The sequence below is a fragment of the Asterias rubens genome, chromosome 10 (assembly GCF_902459465.1).
Source record: "Asterias rubens chromosome 10, eAstRub1.3, whole genome shotgun sequence".
Lineage (NCBI taxonomy): Eukaryota > Metazoa > Echinodermata > Asteroidea > Forcipulatida > Asteriidae > Asterias > Asterias rubens.
In genome coordinates, this window is record NC_047071.1 from 4,288,249 (window position 1) to 4,308,287 (window position 20,039).

Below are 20,039 nucleotides of genomic sequence, written 5' to 3' on the forward strand. Positions count from 1 at the left end.
AGACTTCTCAGTTCTGAAAAGAACTGTCCTGCTTTTCAACTATTACCTGGGCACTCATATTTGCTCAAATCCACATAATACCTTATGCCAGAACATAGAAGATTCATTCAACCTGAAAGAAACTTCTCAGGCTAAATTTTGAGGAATGTTTAAAAGCACAAAAAGGTCTTACCTGTGAGAGTGATGATTCCTCTTTCAGAGCCAGACACAAAGTTCTCAGGTAGATCTTTCAGAATAATATCCTCAATATAGACGCCGTTCTCGTAGTCTAAATCAATCACAAAGACAAGCTTTTAGTCTATAGGTTTTGTAAACTATTCCTGATATTGTTTTTAAGATTATGGGATTTGAGGCATTGCATGGGTTGGGCATCAATGTATGTTTGGTTTTGCGGTAACACCATGTGCATGTCTTCTTGATGGGTAGATTATGTTCTTTAGAGAGCTTATCTTACTGGATATCGAACCCACCCTCTGCTGCTGACAACACCAGAGCTTGGGTCGGGGGAGCTAGACAGCTCCGCCACACACGCCACAATCGTGATCATCTTGTTGATTTTGGACTATAAATTAAAGGCAGTGGACACTATTGGTAATTGTCAAAGACCAGTCTTCTCACTTGGTGTACCTCAACATATGCATGAAATAACAAACCTGTGAAAATTTGAACTCAATCGGTCATCGAAGTTGCGAGATAATAATGAAAGAAAAAAACACCCTCGTCACACGAACTTGTGTGCATTTAGATGGTTGATTTCGAGACCTCAAGTTCTAAATCTGAGGTCTTGAAATCAAATTCGTGGAAAATTACTTCTTTCTCAAAAACTATGGCACTTCAGAGGGAGCCGTTTCTCACAATGTTTTATACCATCAACCTTTCCCCATTACTCACCAAGAAAGGTTTTATGCTAAACATTAGTTTTAGTAATTACCAATAGTGTCCACTGCCTTTAAGTTTACTGAACAAACTTAACGGCTCTGCAGCTAACCACGGAATTCCACGCTTACATCCAATAGAGGTAAGTGCTGCACAGGATGCGTGAGTGCAAAATTAAGCGGTAGGCAGAAACATTAAAGTGACCCTGAATACTTACCGACAGGACAGAAGAATGTGCTGAAAACTTGTTCAGTTTCTATACCCTCAGGCTGAAGAGCAAAAAATCATTAAAATTTTTATAATTTTCATTTTTGATTAGTCATCCAAAATTATGCTAATTTTCATCTAAAAGATGAGATATATGCAGGGTAAGGATGCTTCCAATTTGGTTTGTTGTTTAAAGGGTATATGTACTTTTTCCTAACAAAAAACACAACGTCCACAGATTTACATTAAACTTACACAGTTTGAAGATTGATAGTAGAAAGCTTCCCTTGAAATTTTACTTACTGAGGTGCTGCAGTTTTTGTGAAATGAGTAAAAGTAATAATTTTCGTCTCAGTTTTAGCATGTAAAAACGTATTAACCAGTTATGCTATGGTTTTGGTATAATATCATAACTGGCTAAGGGGATTTTACATGCTAAAATCATTTTGTGACTTGTTTTACTCATTTCGCAAAAACTACACAACCTTAGTTAGTAATATTTGAAGGGAAGCTTTCCACTATCATTTTCTTCAAACCCTGTAAGTTTAATGTAAATCTGTGGACATTTGGAAAAAGTACCTGAATACTTTAATCAGGCAAATATAGCGTCAAAACAAATGTGACTATTGTTACAAACGCCAATACTGAATGAAGAAGATTGTTTAATTCGCACAAGGCAGATTATTTGAGATGACCTGCGTTAATAATAATAATAATAATAATAATAACACAGCACTTATAAGGCATGCTTTATCTGTGTTTGAGGCAATGTTCTTATTGTAGCCATAAGCCATAGCCAAATTCGCTTTATTATGACCCGACTTATGAACCTTCCTTTGGGTGAGCATCTTATATCAAACAATGAAATACAAACCTTGACTAGTAACTTCTTTAAGACTGTATCAGAAACTCCAAGCAGAGAGTCATCCATTTCTCGTCCTATACAAGCACCAGATGCCTCTACGGAAACAGCTGCCACTGTAAAAGTTTAGAAGGTCAGAGGTCAAGGTCAGGCTAACTTTCAGAGACATACCATAGTCAATTAACTCTGGTCTACAAACTAAACCTTGTCACTATCATCTTCTAAATTTATCACTTCCATAGAAAAAGAACAGGTTTTTTTTAAATGCACTGGACAGGTTTGATAATTATTGTCAAAGACCAGTTTTCTCACTTGGTATATCCCAACATATGCATAAAATAACAAATCTGTGAAAATTTTGACTCAATTGCTCATCGATATTGCAAAAGCATAATCAAAGGAAAAATACTTTTCTTTAGTTTACCTTGAATGGGAATATCTCCAAGTTCGATAGCCTTGACGTAGAATGATACCGATTGAGACTCGCCAGCACATACACAAAGCTTCTCTACTCGATTCTGATCGTCAATCTCGTAGCTACTTGACGCTTCTAAAGTTAGCTCAACCTAAAGAGATTGAACAACAATGACACATTGTCTTCTATTATCAGGGCACACATTGTCTTCTATTATCAGGGCCCAAATTTCATAGAGTTGCTTAAGCACCAAAAAAAAAGCAAAGCAAAACAAATTATGCTAACCAGAAATAGGTTACCAGCCACAATACCATGTTACATGTGCAACTTGTGACTGGTATCCTGCACAATATTGCTAAACAAGGGTTTTCTGCTTAAGCGACTCCGTGAAATTGGGCGCAGGCACCATGCTTGGCCCTTGGGAAACAAGTAGGAACATTTTATCGAGTGCAGGGCTGATCGTACGGTTTCATGGTGTAGGCTTTCACAGGGTTTTTTTTTCAAACAAAAAAATCAGAAATCGGATCGAAGTAGAAAGATTATCATGCCTATTCTATTTAGCATAAACTAAAAACGCTTGATCATTTCATACTTATGCTCACCATTAGACATTCGGTTATGTAGTTGAATACTACAACAGTGACTGGCACAAGCTCATAGCGAATAACGGAGTAAGGTAATCTCATATCAATGAAGAACGCTTGGAAGGCTGTGATGCTGGTCAAATCAGACACTCCAGCCCCGTACTTGGTGGAGGTACAGAATCCATGGCCAATCCACTTCGTGATGGTGTGTGGAACATGTACATTGATGTCCTTGTGGCCGCTATCGCTGTTAGCAATTTGAGGAAATATAAATGTTACAAAATCATAAAGCTGTATACTATTTAACACTACTAGTAACTGGTTTTTTTTAGGAGCATTGGGGGATTCGTAGAAGTTAAACCTCAAAAAGGCAAAATGTCACTCTTGGTAAGGGGCTACAAGAAGAAAAATACCTAACATGAAAATAACTCAGAAGAGGAGAATTGATATTCCTCTTAAAACAGTCTAGATTGTAGGATGGAGGGAAACATGCACCAGGCAAGGAGTTCCGAAGAGAGAAACTCAGGAGAGCTGAAGGCAGGAATTGATATTCCTCTTAAAACAGTCTAGACTGTAGGATGGAGGGAAACATGCACCAGGCAAGGAGTGCCAGAGAGATTAAGTAAATGGAATAAAGCTGTTGGAATGGCTATTTGTTCACCATCTCAGCAAATCAAGAGTGTATGGATGGGTGAGAAGAAGCAGAAAGTCTGGTTTCATGCTCAACAAATCCTGATAGGAGGAACAAAGAAAAAGGGAGAAGAAAGCCGAGTGCAAAAGTTTGATTGGGTTTCTGCCATTCTTAAGTCATTATAGGAAGGTTCAACTCTACATAGGAATGAACAAAACTTGTCTTTGGGGTAATTCTAGCCCAAAAAAATGCAACATATATTTTTTTTGGAAGCCATTTTGTTGCCCTCGGCCTTCTGCTACTGTGACCCCCAAAAAAACTTTATGTGCCTGGGAGAAAAGTGTAGAGCTCTATGCCCTTCTTCTGGGCAAGCAAATAAATGAAGTTCTATATGTCTTATAATAAGTGGAAGTTCTAACGATTCGTTCTGGCTCCTCACCAGTCCTAGTTGGTGACCGGGCACTTTCACACAGTGACATTGGTCATGTTCTCTGGAATAAACTACCTGATTCCATCTGGAACATTGATTCTTTTGAAACTTTTAAAACAGAACTGAAGACACTACTCTTAACACGACTGTGTTTTTGTTTCTTAGTAATAAGTTTGCACCATGTTTAATCATTGTACATCTATTTTCGTCTTTCTGTAGCACCATGAGAAACATAGTTTAGAAAGTGCGCTTTAAAGTAAGCTTGGGCGGTTCCAGAAATTTGGGACTCGGTTCCGGTTCCGAAAAAAAGCTCGGTTCTGAGACATACCCAGTTCCAATTCAATATAAAACATAAGCCGCCCGTCCCGAGCTCACACACACACAATTGAGCCGATCTATTTTAACTGAAAATAACCAAGTTAATCAGACATCGGTCCCGAGCTCACACACACACAATTGGAGCCGATCTATTTTTAACGAAAATACCAGAATACCCACCCCAAGTCAATCAGACATCGTGCCACCGAGCACCTATTCTCCCTGCATTTAACCAAGTCTTTGATTTAGCCGGCAGTACGTCCGTTGTGTAGCAGTACGTCCGTAGTGCAGTACGTCCGTATTGCATGCAGTGTGTCGTCTCTGTAGTGCAGTACGTCCGTAGTGCATGCAGTGTGTCGTCTCTGTAGTGCAGTACGTCCGTAGTGCAGTACGTCCGTAGTGCAGTACGTCCGTAGTGCAGTACGTCCGTAGTGCAGTACATCCGTAGTGCAGTACGTCCGTAGTGCATGCAGTGTGTCGTCTCTGTACATACAAGTGTACATGCCTGTACATGCCTGTACATGCATACAGTACTGTGTGTTTTGTGCATGGATGGGGCAAGCTTTTATGAATATGGATACATCGGCAGCCAATCACAACGTGCTGTCTATTTGGACTTTGGACTCTGTACATGTACATGTATATGCATGAGATATACATGTATAGATGCCTATGCATTGGAGGGGGCTGTGCACTGTGTATGCAGCCACACGTGATAGTTGATACTCATGTCGGCTTGAGGCCTTTGCACACTGTATATCTGCGGACACCGCTTTCAACATCAAGCCTCAATTTCTAGAGCCGGTTCTTTGCAGGATCGGCTCCACAGAGCCTTTTATAGTTGGGACTCGGTCTTTTAAAATCGGAACCGACAAAAGCGGGTACCCGGTTCCACAGAAGAGTGGAACCGCCGGTCCGGTTTTCAATTTGGAACCGGGTAGAACCGGGTAACCGAAGGAACCGCCCAAGCTTACTTTAAAGCCATAGGACACTTTCGGTAAACAGTATTGTCCAAGGGCCCACAATTCGTGTATCACAACTGATATCAAAATAACAAACCTGTGAAATTTAGGCTCAATCGTTCATCGGATTCGGGAGAAAATAACGGGGAAAACCCACCCTTGTTTCCGGACGTTTCGCCGTGTCATGACATGTGTTTAAAAGAAATCCGTAATTCTCGACAACGAGAATTGATAATTGTTTTAATGTTTTCTCGAAAAGTAAAGCATTTCATGGAATAATATTGAAAGCCGTTATATACTTTCGGCACAGAAAAAAAAATAACAGTTCACAGATTTACAAATAACTTACAGGGTTTACAGCAGGTAATGGTGAAAGACCTCTCTTGAAATATTATTCCATGAAATGCTTTACTTTTTGAGAAAACATTAAAACAATTATCGATTCTCGACATCGAGAATTACAGATTAATAGTAAACACATGTCATGACACGGAGAAACGTGCGGAAACAAGGTAGGGTTTTCCTATTATTTTCTCCCGACTCCGATGCCCGATTGAGCCTAAATTTTCACAGGTTTGTTATTTTATATAGAAGTTGTGATACACAAAGTGTGGGCCTTTGGACAATACTGTTTACCGAAAGTGTCCAATGGCTTTTAACTCATATGTAAAACTAACTTAAATAGCTCTTTTGTAATATCACAGCTCTCTGGTATTGTACTTACTCAATTTCAACAAGTTGATACAACCAAGTCTCTGGAAAGTAGGATCTGATAGTCGGCCCAGCAGCATCACTTTCAGCTCCTTTCATAACAGCCCCTTCTATTGCAGAGTCCTCCATCACCGCCATCATCATCATTGGCATCGCCATCATCATGTCACCACCATCATTTTGAACTTCCCCTCTAAAATCTGAGGAGGAATTCATCATTTAATCTCTTTTAGGGTTCGTTTATTTTTTTTACGACACACAACACAGATAATGAACATAGAAAGTTCTCCTTTAAATATTACATGCGGAGGTGCTGTAGTTTTTTGAGAAACGAGTAAAGCAATGTCCCAAAGAAAAAAATTCGCCTTAGGAGATGAAAATTATTTCAGCATATACAACGTATTTACCAGTACTGGTATTTACGCAACTCTCCATAAAGCATCACTTTGTGGTTTTTTTTTTTTTTTTCTCAAAAACTTCACGATTAATGCAGCTGAAACTTCTACAGTTAAATTATAATACATGTACATTCTTCATTCACAGTGAGTAGGGATTCATGTCATGGCCAAAAAACTTGATCTAAGCCGTGACACTTAACCATTGCTCCGTCCTTCGGATGGGACGTAAAGCCGTTGGTCCCATGTGTTGTGTAACGCATGTAAAAGAATCCAGTGCACTTATCGACAAGAGAAGGGGTTCGCCCCGGTGTTCCTGGCTGTGGCTGCTTAATGCGCCGTAGCACCTTGTAAACCCTTATAAGGTGCTAACCAGGTGGGTCTCAGAATTCATCACTGCAATAACCTATCTTTCTGAGAGTTTGTATATACTCAGCGCCTTGAGTACCTTGTTTGGTAGATACGTGCGCTATATAAGACTTCGATATTATTATTATTAATATTATTTTTTACAAATGTATCAAAACCCACTAAAGGCACTGGATCTGTTTGGTAGATGTCAAAAAACAGTCTTCTCACTTGGTGTATCCCAACATATGCATAAAACAACAAATATGTGAATATTTGGGCTCAATTGGTCATCGGAAGTTCCAGGAAATAACGAAAGAATTTGCCCAAATTCTTGTGCTTTCAGATGCATGAGTAAGGCTTTAGGTCTGACATCTTAAACTAATCTAAACTTACACATGTACGGGTTAACCTCAGGACAGGGTGCAGTGTCTACTTTGAGGTTGGTCAGATACACAACACCTAAATCCTGAAAAAAAATAACAAAATGACAAGCTTTGGAAAAAGTTTACTGACACGTGAACGTTTCTAGAAGTATTAAAGGGCCAAGCAGCCGATTTCACGAAACGCTAGAATTAGGACGAGTAACCCGTCCTAACTTAGGATGGGTTTTATGCATCCTAACGTCTTCGGATACGAAACTGAACTCGTCCTAAGATTAATCCTAAGTTAGAAAGAAATGGTGAAATCGACGGCTGGCATATCAGGTCAATTGAAAAAATATCAAGTTAGAGGCAATGGGTCAAATATGCCAGAAATACATAAGAGAGAAAGATGAAATGTCTCACTTTAAAAGCCTGAGAGGCGTCGTTGAGATTTTGGGGTGGCATATAACCTCTAAACATTCCCCCTCCGCTGCTACATCTTGAAGGTTCCGCAGAGCCACCCTCCGATGAGAGTTGTAGCCCCTCAAGTGCCTCAAACACCTACAAATAAAGAGACAGACAAATCACAATACTTTCATTCTCTTCTGGGCCTAATTTCACTAAACTGTTAAGCAGAAGATACTGCTTAGCAAATTTCTATGCTAAGCAAAAAATTTGGGTGGGGCACCAGTCACAACAATAACATAGACTTTATGGACTTTACGCTGGTAACCAGTTTCTGCTAACAAATATTTGTCTGTGCTTAGCAGGGTTTTTGTGCTTATAGGCTTTATGTAATGGGGCCCATAAGTAAGACCACTTTGCCTGGGGGTACGGGAGAAGGAGCAGAGAGGATGGGGGGCCTTCTTTGGGGAACAGGGAGTGGAGAAGGGGGTCACAAACTCTCCCACAACTTCCTCGATCTGCCTTTCTTAAATATTATACAAACTCATATTTCAATCTTGGCAGACCTTTATGAGATGCCTTCAAACAGCTGTTACGTTTACAAGCATCACACAACACACAGGACGTACTGCTTTACGTTTCATCCAAAAGACAAAGCAATCATGGTTCAGTGTCTAGCTTAACGACACATGTTTCGATACAAGGACTCAAACCCACACTCTGCTAATCAGAAACATCAGAGCTTGAGTTCGGTGCTCTTGACTGCAAAGCAATGACCCTCACAACGAAGAATTACCTTTTTTTTTGTAAGTCGGTTGTCACCGCCCAAAAGATGGACACTCTTATCAACGACACCGAACGCACATAAAGAGGATGCTTTGGCTCGGACCGACAAGACAGCACTATCTCCAGGTGCTGCTGTCTTTTCATCGAATGAAACATCCACCTAAACGACAAAGAAATTCATCAAACAAAACACTGAAATAAATTTTTATAATATTAATAACAATAACTACTTTTTATAAAGAGCATTTTACAGTAACTGTATCAATGCATTTCACATTAGTGCCCTGCTCCTTGCTAGACAGACTCATGCATATGGTTTTACAAATTATTCAATCCCCACCCAATACTGTTGTTTTTTTCCTAATCGGAGGTTATCCCAAACCAAAATCTAAAACTGACATTCCATTTACTCTTTTGGGGGGGGGGGGGGGGGGAGATTAAGCGTATCCTGACAGGTGCCTGCCTTTGCACGCTTTGCACGATACACAATGGAAAGTTACGGTGCATAAAAAGTCAGTGGCCTAACAAACACCAACAAAATTGAGAACAAACTTAAGTTATTCTGGCTTTTAAAATATGCCACAAAATTGTTGTGCAGGTATACATCCGACATGTTGATAAATTGAGGGGGTGGTCAGTTTCTCCATAAAATGATGCTTCTTTTGGCGGCTACCATTTTCGAGCCCGAACTTAAAATGAATCCACCAGACAGAAAAAAAAACTTTCCCCCAAATATACCTCATTCTGAAACACTTCCTCCACGGGAATGGTAATGGTATCCGCTACGACCTCTCCATCGTCCCTTATATAATAAACCATGACAGAAACAGCGGGTGCCATCTCATATAAGATTCGGATCTTGCGTCTCGTCGTCTTGGACTGCCCCTTGTTCAGAATGTTGACTGGGATGTCTGTTACTTCCATGTTGGTCCGAGTAGGATACTCTGCAAGTAAAAACAAAGAAATTATCTTCAAAGTTTGACAATTATTTCTAACAACTCGAATCTGCTGCAAATAAAAACAAAAACAAAGCTCTTTAAATTTTCACCATCATTTCTAAGAACTAAGATATTCGTCAAATACAAACGTAGCAATGCACAAAGTTTTACAATTCTTTCCAATAAATAAGATATTCTGCAGACAAAATTAAAATTCTCTTTAAAGTTTTACAACTAATGAGGATAATCTGCACACACAAAAAGTGATGCAATCAAGCGAAATGAGTCATTTTATATTTAGTTTAGACATTTGAAAAGAGCATAATCTATGCTTTCTTACTGTTAAAACCCAACGATGATGTCACTTTTGATTCAAAAGTTGTGAAAGTAGAAACACCAAGAGATGAGAGAGAGAACGAAACAGAGAAATAAGTTGTTTTAAAATCGAGTTGCTCCTTGAAAATAAATCTGCATGTTTTCTTTCAATGCTATATTAACCCATTTCTGGTGACATCATCAAACTTTAATGACTTTTGAGGCATTCTTCACTTCACTACCAAAGAGTATACCAATATAACAACATTGAAGATGCGAGGTCCTTTATTAGAGTTTAATGAACACATCATAATATCTTGTCTGACCTTTCCTGCCATATTCATCAGTATCTACGGGGTAAACGCCTTGGGTTCCTGGGCGTCTGAAGCCATCAATGTCCTCTGGTGGAATAATGGACTCAACAGAAAGCAGAATATTTCCACGAGACATCATCTAAAGACAGCAACAACAAAATCAATCAATTACATCTATATCAGAGATTAGTAAACAGAATAACCAAACATCTTTTTTCCCACTTACTCCAATCGAAAGGCACTTTCACTTACAACAAATATTGACACTGCATAGCGTTACTTTGGAATCAGTTATGATAAGTGCGCAAGTATACTTAAAATCATTAAACATTCATGGCTTACAAATCTAGCCAGTCTACACTAATCATGGTGATAACCATCAAGCAAACTCTGGTTTAATGAAAGCATGGACTTCAACCAACCTCTCCTCCCCCCCCCCCCCCCCACCCCTCCTCCCCCCCCCCCCACCCCTCCCCCCACCCCTCCCCCCCCCCCTAGTTCTCACAAAATCAGAATTTAGCTAAAGTAAGGTCGTGTAAGAAGTGCCGGCTACAGTTAGGACTATGGCTAGATTTCCGCATCATCATGCGTTGAGTTATAGGACGTCCTTAGCAACAGCCGTAGCCATAGCTGTAGACGCTAATTCGGATACTGCCTAAGATTTGCATGAGTTGAGATGGATTGTATTTAAGAACTGACCACAGTGTGCAAGTAGACTCCATTATATTCTGGTTTATCACTAGTCAGATGAATGGTGAGAGACTGGAAACTGTTGACACCAGCCGTCTCCAGAACGGGATCAATGTGAAGGAAGCTGTTGGACGGTGAGATTTGCGGCTGTGCAACATCGTAGGCAGTGGGGTCTTGAATGCCGTGAGTTCCACCATTCTTTGGATGCCATGTTGACTGGCGGAAATAGCCTTTTGAAACAGCCTAGTGTCAAGAGAGAATCGGGGTAAAGACAGGGTCATTGGTTGGGTCTTATCACCAAAACTCACATTTTTGTGCAAAATTATAAAGAAAGATACCATCAATTAGCTTGTGAAAGTTTCAGTTAAATATGGCGTGTACTTGTTTCCTGAGTATAAACATCAGCCCATTGCAGAAGTTTGCTGAACATACTGAGCATTATCTATTGATTGTATACGCTTTTTTGTTTAAGCTTGCAAACAAAAATGATTTATAAATTATTTGGTTATTGGATGGCTGGCTCTGACCAAACCCTAAACCTTGATCCAATTTTCAAAAGTAACATTTTGTTATAGTTTAATTCGTTTGATTTCTTTTTACTGCATTCTGCATGACAATTATTCCCACATCACTCCAGTGTTTTATCATTTTTGAGGGCTAACTGACAGGCATATATACCCAAGTGCCCAAGATTTTCTTAGTTTCTCCACGGAGCAGAGTGATGTCCCACCATTAAGAATCTAATATTGTTCAAATTTAAAGCCAGTGGACACTATTGGTAATTGTCAAAGACCAGTCTTCTCACTTGCTGTATCTCAACGTACACATAAAATAACAAACCTGTGAAAATTTGAGCTCGATTGGTCGTCGGAGTTGGGAGATAACTGTGAAAGAAAAAACACCCTTGTCACACGAAGTTGTGTGCATTCAGATGCTTGATTTCGGGACCTCAAATTCTAAACTTGAGGTCTCGAAACCAAATTCGCAGAAAATGACTTCGTTCTCGAAAACTACTCCACTTCAGAGGGAGCTGTTTCTCACAAGGCTTTATACTACCAACCTCTCCCCGCTACTCGTAATCAAGTAAGGTTTTATGCTAATAATTATTTTGAGTAATTACCAATAGTGTCCACTGCACTTAACCGAAAGAAATAACATTAACCAACAGATTACAGCTTTACTCACCTTAAGATTGACGCTCTTTGAACCGCTAGGAATTGTCGTGACTGAGAAGAAAGCCATTCCTTTGGCATCACTGATGACCGTCTCCTTAAAGATACTCACACCGTCTGCTTCTATATTGATTTCTGATTTAGTATCAGCGAGAGGTTTATCACTAGGGTCGGTGAACAAAAGCTACAAATGGCAAAGTGATAATTCAAAGGAATGAGAGTCATTAATTCATCATTTTAAAATGCATGAGGCTTGGGTAAGCTTTGAGCATGCATACGCACGACACCAATATAGAACTTCTATGATTGATTCGTAAAGCGCATACGTATTAGACTGTTGCATGTGTGTACCATGCGACGGTCTTTAAGGCATGCACTTCACAAAGCAATCATGGATCTGTATGCGTATTTACATAGTGCGTGAATACTTGCGCTTGCTAAACGGCAAAAATTGACTACTAAGAAATCAGCTCTCAATCCTGAATCAGGCATGCAACTGCCCGGTGAAAAATGTTGGGTTTTTTTGTGTTTTTTTATTATTTTAGCGCCAATCAATTTAACTCAAACAGAAATGCGGAAAAGTTGCATGCCTGATGAATATGTTAAACATTAAAGACATTTTAAAACTTGATACTCACCGCTCCAGAGTATGAAAGTCCTGGCTTGAACGTTGAAGGTGCAGAGAACTCCAGATGAAAAGGCTTATTAACAATCTTAGTTGAGTCACTCGTTTTCAACATTATATGATCTGAAATCAAAATGCATTTTAAAGTTTTGTTGTCAAATTCAACTACAGTATTTGTTGTTTTCAACATAGTCAGAGTTGAAGCGCCATGAGAGATGTGTTTAGAATGTGAGCTTTATAGATCCAGACTTTATTATTCTTTTATTGTATATTATACCAAAGTTAACCATGAACTTAATGTAAGGGGGGCCGAGGGCACAACAATATTTAGTTGGCACAGGTTCAATTTTTAGGGCGGATGGCTCATTGATTTGTCATAGCTTGAACTGTCAACAACAGTCAGTTATTCACATAAGAAGATGAGAAACATTAATGACATTGATAAATATCAAAACACGAAAATTACACATTATTAAAACAACACTTAGTTCAGAACACAAGCCTTTAAGGGGATCCTCACATTAAAACTCCTTTGCAAATTCAAATGGCCTTGCCCTTTCCTCATGAGCACCTTAGCAACAGTCAGAGTCAAAGCTGCAGCCAATAGCCTCAACTGCTACTCCGGACCCGACTTTAAACAATATTAGTCACCATTGTGTTAAAGGCACTGGACACTTTTGGTAACTACTCAAAATAGTTGTCAGCATAAGAGAGCAATAGAGAGCTGTTGATAGTATACAACATTGTGAGAAACGGCTCCCTCTGAAGAAACAAAGTTTTTAAGAAAGAAGTAGTTTCTCACTAAAATATTTGAATTAAATTTGGGTTCGAGACCTCAGCTGAGGTCTCAAATTCAAGCATCTGAAAGCACACAACTTGTGCGACAAGGGTGTTTTTATAGGATTTGAGGCATTGCATGGTGAGGTATCAACGTATATTTGGTTTGCGGTAACAAACTCTACCTGGCAAGTAGATACACACACATGGTGTTACCGCAAACCAAATATATACGGGGGTATTTCTTCTTCAAGTATTCTCTCGCAACTTCCAGAAGACCAGGTAAGTTTTCAGAGGTTTGTTATTTTATGCATTATGTTAGAATACACCAAGTGAGAAGACTGGTCTTTGACAATTACAAAAGGTGTCCAGTGCCTGTAGAGGACAAACCAACACACTTACTTGTTGAAGCCTCCTCAAACGTTGCTTCTAGATGTAGTTTAGCGTTCCAGACATTATAACTACTTGACATCAAGTCCAGTTTAGTCATGTCTACCTCAAACGTGAAACATCCGGCTTTGGCCTAGAAAGTGAATTCAGTCCAAATCAATCGTATTAAAATGCAGTAACTACCTTTCAAAACTAATGGGAGACTTTCTGGGACGATAGAGGGCAGCAGACTTACCGGGTAAATCCATTGTTCTCAGAATTATGCGCACGTTCAGAACTACGTAAACAATGGAAATTTACCCGGTATGTCTGCTGCCACCTAGCGTTGGAAAGTCTCCTATTGTGAGTTCGAGTCTGAGAGTTTACTTGTGTCCCTGAGCAAGACACTTTACTGTAATTGCTTCTCTCCACCCAGGGGTAAATGGGTACCTGTGAGGGCAGAGATGGTTTTTGTGGTTGGTTTAGCTTAGTGCGCTACATATTTGGCGGCACAGGCTGTATACTCCCTGGGAGCTGAGATGGTTTAAGGAACGAAACGGTCCAGTGATCAGGGTAATAATGTTGGACGTGCTTTGAGACATGGTGTATCAAGCGCTATATAAAACCAGATAATATTATTATCATTAAATCACTTGTCAAAATAATAACTTCTTCTGCCTTTACCTCAGCTGATGTTTCCACACTCTTGTCTGGGTAGTTAAGTACGCCAACTTTCAAAATAATGGAACCAACCACCGGCTGGCCATGGGTATACCTGATGGGTAAAACAATCAAGTCCTTCATTAAAAAACAGGTTCATCAATCCTAAAACAATGAAGCGTTTTGGCAGATGTGGAACATCTGCTCAGCAGAGTGGACGTTCAGAAAAATGCTTCAGAAATATTTATTGGGGAAACCCATCCAAGTTTTTCATCGGCAAGATATTTTATTACCAAAACCGGGTTTGAATAGACAAATCTTTCTGATCAGCGACTGAGACCAATTTCATAGAGCTGCTTAAGAAAAAAAAACAAGCTAAGCTCAAATCAATTATGCTTACCAAGGTTCTGCTTACCAAGAAACAGTCAATCAATAAGATAATATTCTCCACACCATGCAAAGCTTCAAACACCATTTAGTCAATCAATATTTTCTGCTGAAGCAGAGCTATAAAATTGGCCCCTGAACATGAATAAAAATGGCTGATTACCTTCCGCAGACTACTACACTAATCTGCTCAACATCCACCACAACGTAGTCAGGTCCTTGTACCATCACTTCATACTTGGGTAAAACTGAAATAATACATAAAAAGAAATAAAGTTAATCTTAATTACGTCATATTATTAAATTTTATTTTATTGCTTTCTTAGATTTCAATTATGGATTATTATTTTCTGCTTGGACACAACCGTTCCAGATTTTCAAAAATGCTACCACCTTTTGAAATGAAATTTTCACGGGTTATTTTTATTTTATTATCCAAATTTATGCGCAAAGAATCAAACGGTTAAAATATAAGACGGTCCAAGGGCATGCCTTTAAGAACTCTTTGGTAAGTCGGTCAGTCCCACCGTTAATAACTCACCATACTCCCCGACCGTAAATTTCTGACTGAAATCTCTGTTATGATGAAGAACTTTAATCGTCCACTCTCCTTGAGTGGGATTGGTTGATAGTTTCATCGTCTCATCGATCAGTCCCTGGTTTGTTTCGACACCTAACCACTGGGCCATATGAACGCCTCCTGGTGCCTCAATCCAAATCTTATCCACCTGAGCGGGACATTGATGTCAAGATTAATTACAGCTAGAGTTAGAGTTAGGAATTTATTGTCCACGTCCAAAAAAAAACTAGAAGTTTGGTTTCCAAGAGTAGAGCAAATATTTAGTTTTAAAAACATAATTTATCAACAACGAAACACAGATTAGAAGGACAGAAACATCACCCTCAAATAAAACATCCACCTAAATAAGAGCAAATTTACAAAGTATTCCAGTAAGAGGGAAAACGAGCAATGAAAGTAAGTACCCCCTGTTAACATAATTACACCCCTATTTTATGTAAAGATTCATAGGAAAAGAATATTAATTTGGTAAAACTCTCGTAACAGGACTTTTATTTAGTTCTTTATGAGTACAGCATGAAATTTGAACAAAAAATAAAAATTGTAGCCTGGTCTTAAACCTGTAGGCCTACCACCACCACCTTCCTTTTTAAAAGCACTTTCCCGCTTTCTGAAGGAAAGAGAGACTTTTATGGAGTCTATAAAGCCTAGACAACTCACCTCACTTATGTCGGGTCGAAGGTCAGGATGCAAGGTCAGAACTCGGAAATGTACTATACACAAATAATGTGGAGAATGAAAAGGAGGATTCAATGCTTTGATACGGGCAACTTGCACAATGCACGCTGTGTGTTTGTAGGTTGTCACAGAGTGTCCTTTCTGTCTTTTGAGAAAGTACTCAAAACTAAAACATATTTTTTAAAAGAAAGTAATTGGATAGAACATTAAAGGTATCAACTTTCATACACTAATTTGGGGGAAATTCCTCATTATACCAATCTGTCCAAGAATGATATTAAAAGATCACCAACTTCAAATTTGATTATACCAAGTTTGACCATAGTGCAGTTGGTTGCTTCAGATCGTGAAACCTGCGACGATGTGATACCAAGGCTAGAATTTTCTCAGTCTTACCATTTTGGCCTGCCTTGTACATCGGCTTGTCTGTCTCGATAAAGGTCTCAGTGTAGCAAGCATCTAGGTATACCTTGATCTTCTTGACGATTTCAAACTCCTCGCATTGCATGAGGGTTCTCTTGGCATACATGACCAGGGTGACAGTCTTCCGGGGTGAATCACTGGGATTAAGCTGTGTCAGTTCAAACAATATATTAGTCCAAATAAGAATTCAAATCACTGAAAGGTATGACAAGTACAAATATTCAAGGTTCGAAACCTTGTGCAGCATTTTGCCTTTAAATACAGCGTTCCGCTGGCCGAATGCCAGTTAAAACACCAAAGGACCATTGGAATTTCACTTCCTGTGGCATAAAGCAGGTGCATGCCTTCCTCACTGTCAAATAAAATAAATCACACCTCCTTCCTTTATAAGTATGGAAGTTTTTGAAATTGAGAAAATAGAAGTAGCTGTTGCAAACAACTTACCAATTAAATGGAGCGATGGTATAAATGCAAACAATAGTTGATGGCCTGATGTTTCGACACTAGCAGAGTCTTTCAAAAAAGGCCAAACGACAACACAATAAACATGAACAGGTAACTATAGTGACTGCTTATATTTCGCTTAGTTACCTGTTCATGTTTGTTGTGTTGTCATTTATCCTTCGAGAAAGACTCTGCTCGGGTCGAAACGTCAGGCCTTTACAACAAAAAATTAAAAAAATGTTTTCTTCCAGAAATGTATTTACATTTGTAGCCTACTGTACTACTCACATGAACATCCAAGCAGCCACATGGAGTACTGAAAGTCTCAAGTTTAGAAGTGCCAACAGATTCATCATTCTTGTCCAAAACAGCAAATTGGACGTCAACTGGCTGTGTGAAGTTGGTAAAGGTGAGGAAGACTTTCTCGTGACCGCCGGCACACATGACTTTGGGAGCAATGGCCAAATAACCTGCTCCAAAAGCTCTGAAATTAAGCAGAGACGTTTGGAAGTTAAATTTATCATTTTCAAGCTTTTTTTTTGACAATCAGGTCTCATAGTCAAAGCCTGTCTTTCCCTTCCTGGCCTCTTCCTGATAACAAATTTGGTCTTACCATGGAGCTTCCTCCATGACCATGGTCTTACTCCTAGAACTATGAGGTTCCTTCCGCTATCGTCTCCAAACAGAACAGAACCACATACCATAGTTCTAGGAGTAACTGAACTGAAGTTGTCTTCTACCATTTATTTACAGGATATTAGCCTTGACCAGTATCTGAATCTGAATCTGAATTACTCGGCAAAGCATCCTTACAATACAATTAATTACAGGAAACATCACACCAACTTTTAACCAACACCAAGTATATCAAAGAACTTGTCTGAAAATCACTAGAAATCACTAGAAATTAGAAGGAAAGCTAGAAGACTAGCTGTTCTACAAACTTGTTAATAATTTAGTTAAAATCCATCCCTCTTCAAGACTTTGCACAACATTCCACTCGACCCTCCAGAAAACACAATCTCCAATTCCATCAAATTCGTCACGCAACCAAAATCTACAGTTTGTCATCCATGCAACACTACCTTATAATTGCTAAACAAAATCTTAGAAACAAATGAAGTCCTCACATTAGCCATGTCGTATTTCATTATCTTTCAATGATCACTTTCGTCTTTCGTCTTAGACCGTCTGCACACTGGTGGTGGCAGTGGAAACATTTTTACTAGTAGTATGTGTACTTAAACAATTATGTTTATGTCCGCCGCCATGATTTTTACCTCAATGCTTTTACGAATGAGCCAATGGAGGGCGCTTTGCACAAACTAAAGTTTCCGGGGCGGAGTTAGTGGGGGGGTTTTTTTTGGGGGGGGGGAGGGGTTTGGGGGGTATTTTAATTTCTTCCATCTCGGCCCTGGCTCTTTTTCTTTAGCATCAACACTTTGCATTTTTCTGTAATGCATACTGTTGCATGATGTGGAGCCACCCGCACCGCACCACCCCCCCGCCCCACCGCCCGAATCACATAGAGCGGTGCACTATTATGCAGTTCAGGGAGTACAAACTGAATGAAAGCTAAACTTTGGCCTTAGTGTTACCACTGGCGACTCTCCTAATTAATGGTTTAAATGCTTTTTTATTTTGTTTGCCAAGGGGTGGGGGTATGATTAAAAATGCCTACCCAAGCGGTGGCAAGCTCCTAAAAAGACCGAAGGCCTCAAGTTATAGGCTGGAGGTTTTATCCACGGGAAGCTAGGCCCACTGGAGCTGCCGTCCATCATGAGGACTCTAGGAGGTCATGTCACTTTCAAAAACTGTAATAAAGATTCGGCCTATTTGTTTCCTCATTATTTAAAAAATGTACACAATCAAATTGTTGTTTTTCACCAAATAGGCCTATGCCACACCAGCCTACAAAGGATAATCAGTATGTAAAGGCTGTGTGAGAGGGTGTAGGCTACGTCTATAAAAAGAAGAAAAACGTGTTTACCGGTTTCTTATTTCTGCCTGTTTCTCCAACGCAATTTTCTCCTCAGCTTCCTCGTTGTCGATGTCGACAGGTGGAGCGGGAGCAGGAGGCATAGGCGCAGGCATAATGAGTGGTTCATCAACAACGGGCTGAATCTTCAAGTTCTGCCCGGTCGCATACGACAAAACATAGACGACACAGACAACAACAATCCAAGCGCGGGTTCCACTTTTGCTGAGCCCCATGGTGGTGCCGCGATGACACAATCCTCAAAGAATAAACTTCAACTCTCTATCTCTCTCTTCTTGCTATGAATTTTTGAAGCCCAAAAATAATGTTCGTATTCTTGCCAGTTAACATAAACGACTACTTTCGTCACCCGATTGTGTTTGTCCTTTGGTGTTCATAGCAAAAGCAGGGCGTGACGTCCTCTAACTATGAGTTGTGAAATTCTTCTGTTAAGGTGTGGAAAAGTTATTGATTCGACCTTCTCTCCAATTGTTTGCCTTGAATTAGTCTGATTATCTGAACATATAATAACGAGGATTAAGTGAAAATCTGCATAACTCATAGAATTTATTAATTTAAGAAAGAAAAAAACATCAAAAAGTGATTTTGTTTTTCTCCGGGCATAAACAAAAACCCTGGGTCTTAAATTAATCTATAAAGGGATTAAAATGAGGGGCCATGGTCAATTATTTTTTTTGCAATTTGCACGTAGAACCCTTTATGTGGGTCACTTACATGGCCGCTGGGTAGGTTTAAGCCTTCACAAGCCCTCCATGTGTTTTGTTGTAATGGTATATGTATAATGCAAATTGTTTGCAAAAATAATATAATAAGAGGAATCCTTTTGATTTGGCCTCTCCGTCTACACACAGTGGGGTTGTTTTATGCTTGATCGATTTTTTTTGGGTGCTGTTTGTTTGTTTGTTGGGATGTTTGTTTGCTTTTTGCTTGGGTGTTTTCTTGTAAGTTGTTGGGGTGTTTGTTTGTTTGTTTGCTTGTTTGTTGGGGTGTTTAATTGTCTGTCTGTTTGTTTGTTTGTTCTGAGCTCTTAAATTTCATTCCAGTCAATCTTAAATTAAAGATTTTCATAATGGAACGTTTAGTTTTGCCTTTGGAACCGTTCGAATTGTTTTATAATGCGAAAATTTCCAAAAGAGATAAAAACGGAGTGTTAAGGACACTACTTCAACTTGAAATGATTCTCAAAATGCTTTATATCGGCCCCCCCCCCCCCCCCCCAAAAAAAAGAAATTAACCTGAGAATACAAACAACTTTTCCTTTTTCAAAATAGCCGACGTAACCCTGTACACAATTGAACTAGCATGTTCATTTATGGGATGATAATATCTTCGCAGCATCATGACAAAACATCTCTTATAATCATGACAAAAGT

At 39.3% G+C, this 20,039-nt stretch overlaps 1 protein-coding gene across 2 annotated transcripts in view; it reads right to left on the reverse strand.

Moving 5' to 3' along the window:
* The window catches only part of LOC117295718 (pregnancy zone protein-like), a 28,334-nt gene extending 9,300 nt beyond the window's left edge, over positions 1 to 19,034 (reverse strand). The window contains exons 1-22 of one of the 2 annotated variants that reach the window (XM_033778434.1): positions 18,658 to 19,034; positions 16,956 to 17,151; positions 16,197 to 16,371; positions 15,783 to 15,835; positions 15,084 to 15,270; positions 14,706 to 14,790; positions 14,180 to 14,270; positions 13,529 to 13,649; positions 12,363 to 12,472; positions 11,738 to 11,908; positions 10,562 to 10,795; positions 9,875 to 10,001; positions 9,034 to 9,239; positions 8,306 to 8,455; positions 7,528 to 7,665; positions 7,136 to 7,208; positions 6,010 to 6,196; positions 2,963 to 3,191; positions 2,370 to 2,511; positions 1,958 to 2,061; positions 1,094 to 1,145; positions 173 to 268 (exon numbers count right to left, since the gene is read on the reverse strand). In XM_033778434.1, coding sequence (XP_033634325.1) covers positions 173 to 268; positions 1,094 to 1,145; positions 1,958 to 2,061; positions 2,370 to 2,511; positions 2,963 to 3,191; positions 6,010 to 6,196; positions 7,136 to 7,208; positions 7,528 to 7,665; positions 8,306 to 8,455; positions 9,034 to 9,239; positions 9,875 to 10,001; positions 10,562 to 10,795; positions 11,738 to 11,908; positions 12,363 to 12,472; positions 13,529 to 13,649; positions 14,180 to 14,270; positions 14,706 to 14,790; positions 15,084 to 15,270; positions 15,783 to 15,835; positions 16,197 to 16,371; positions 16,956 to 17,151; positions 18,658 to 18,881 — 3,151 coding nt within the window. In that variant the 5' untranslated portion in view covers positions 18,882 to 19,034. Of the gene's footprint in view, positions 1 to 172; positions 269 to 1,093; positions 1,146 to 1,957; positions 2,062 to 2,369; positions 2,512 to 2,962; positions 3,192 to 6,009; positions 6,197 to 7,135; positions 7,209 to 7,527; positions 7,666 to 8,305; positions 8,456 to 9,033; positions 9,240 to 9,874; positions 10,002 to 10,561; positions 10,796 to 11,737; positions 11,909 to 12,362; positions 12,473 to 13,528; positions 13,650 to 14,179; positions 14,271 to 14,705; positions 14,791 to 15,083; positions 15,271 to 15,782; positions 15,836 to 16,196; positions 16,372 to 16,955; positions 17,152 to 17,797; positions 17,922 to 18,657 lie in introns of those variants that run through there. The other variant, XM_033778435.1, reaches the window with a different exon arrangement.
* Between the last annotated feature and the right edge of the window lie 1,005 nt (positions 19,035 to 20,039).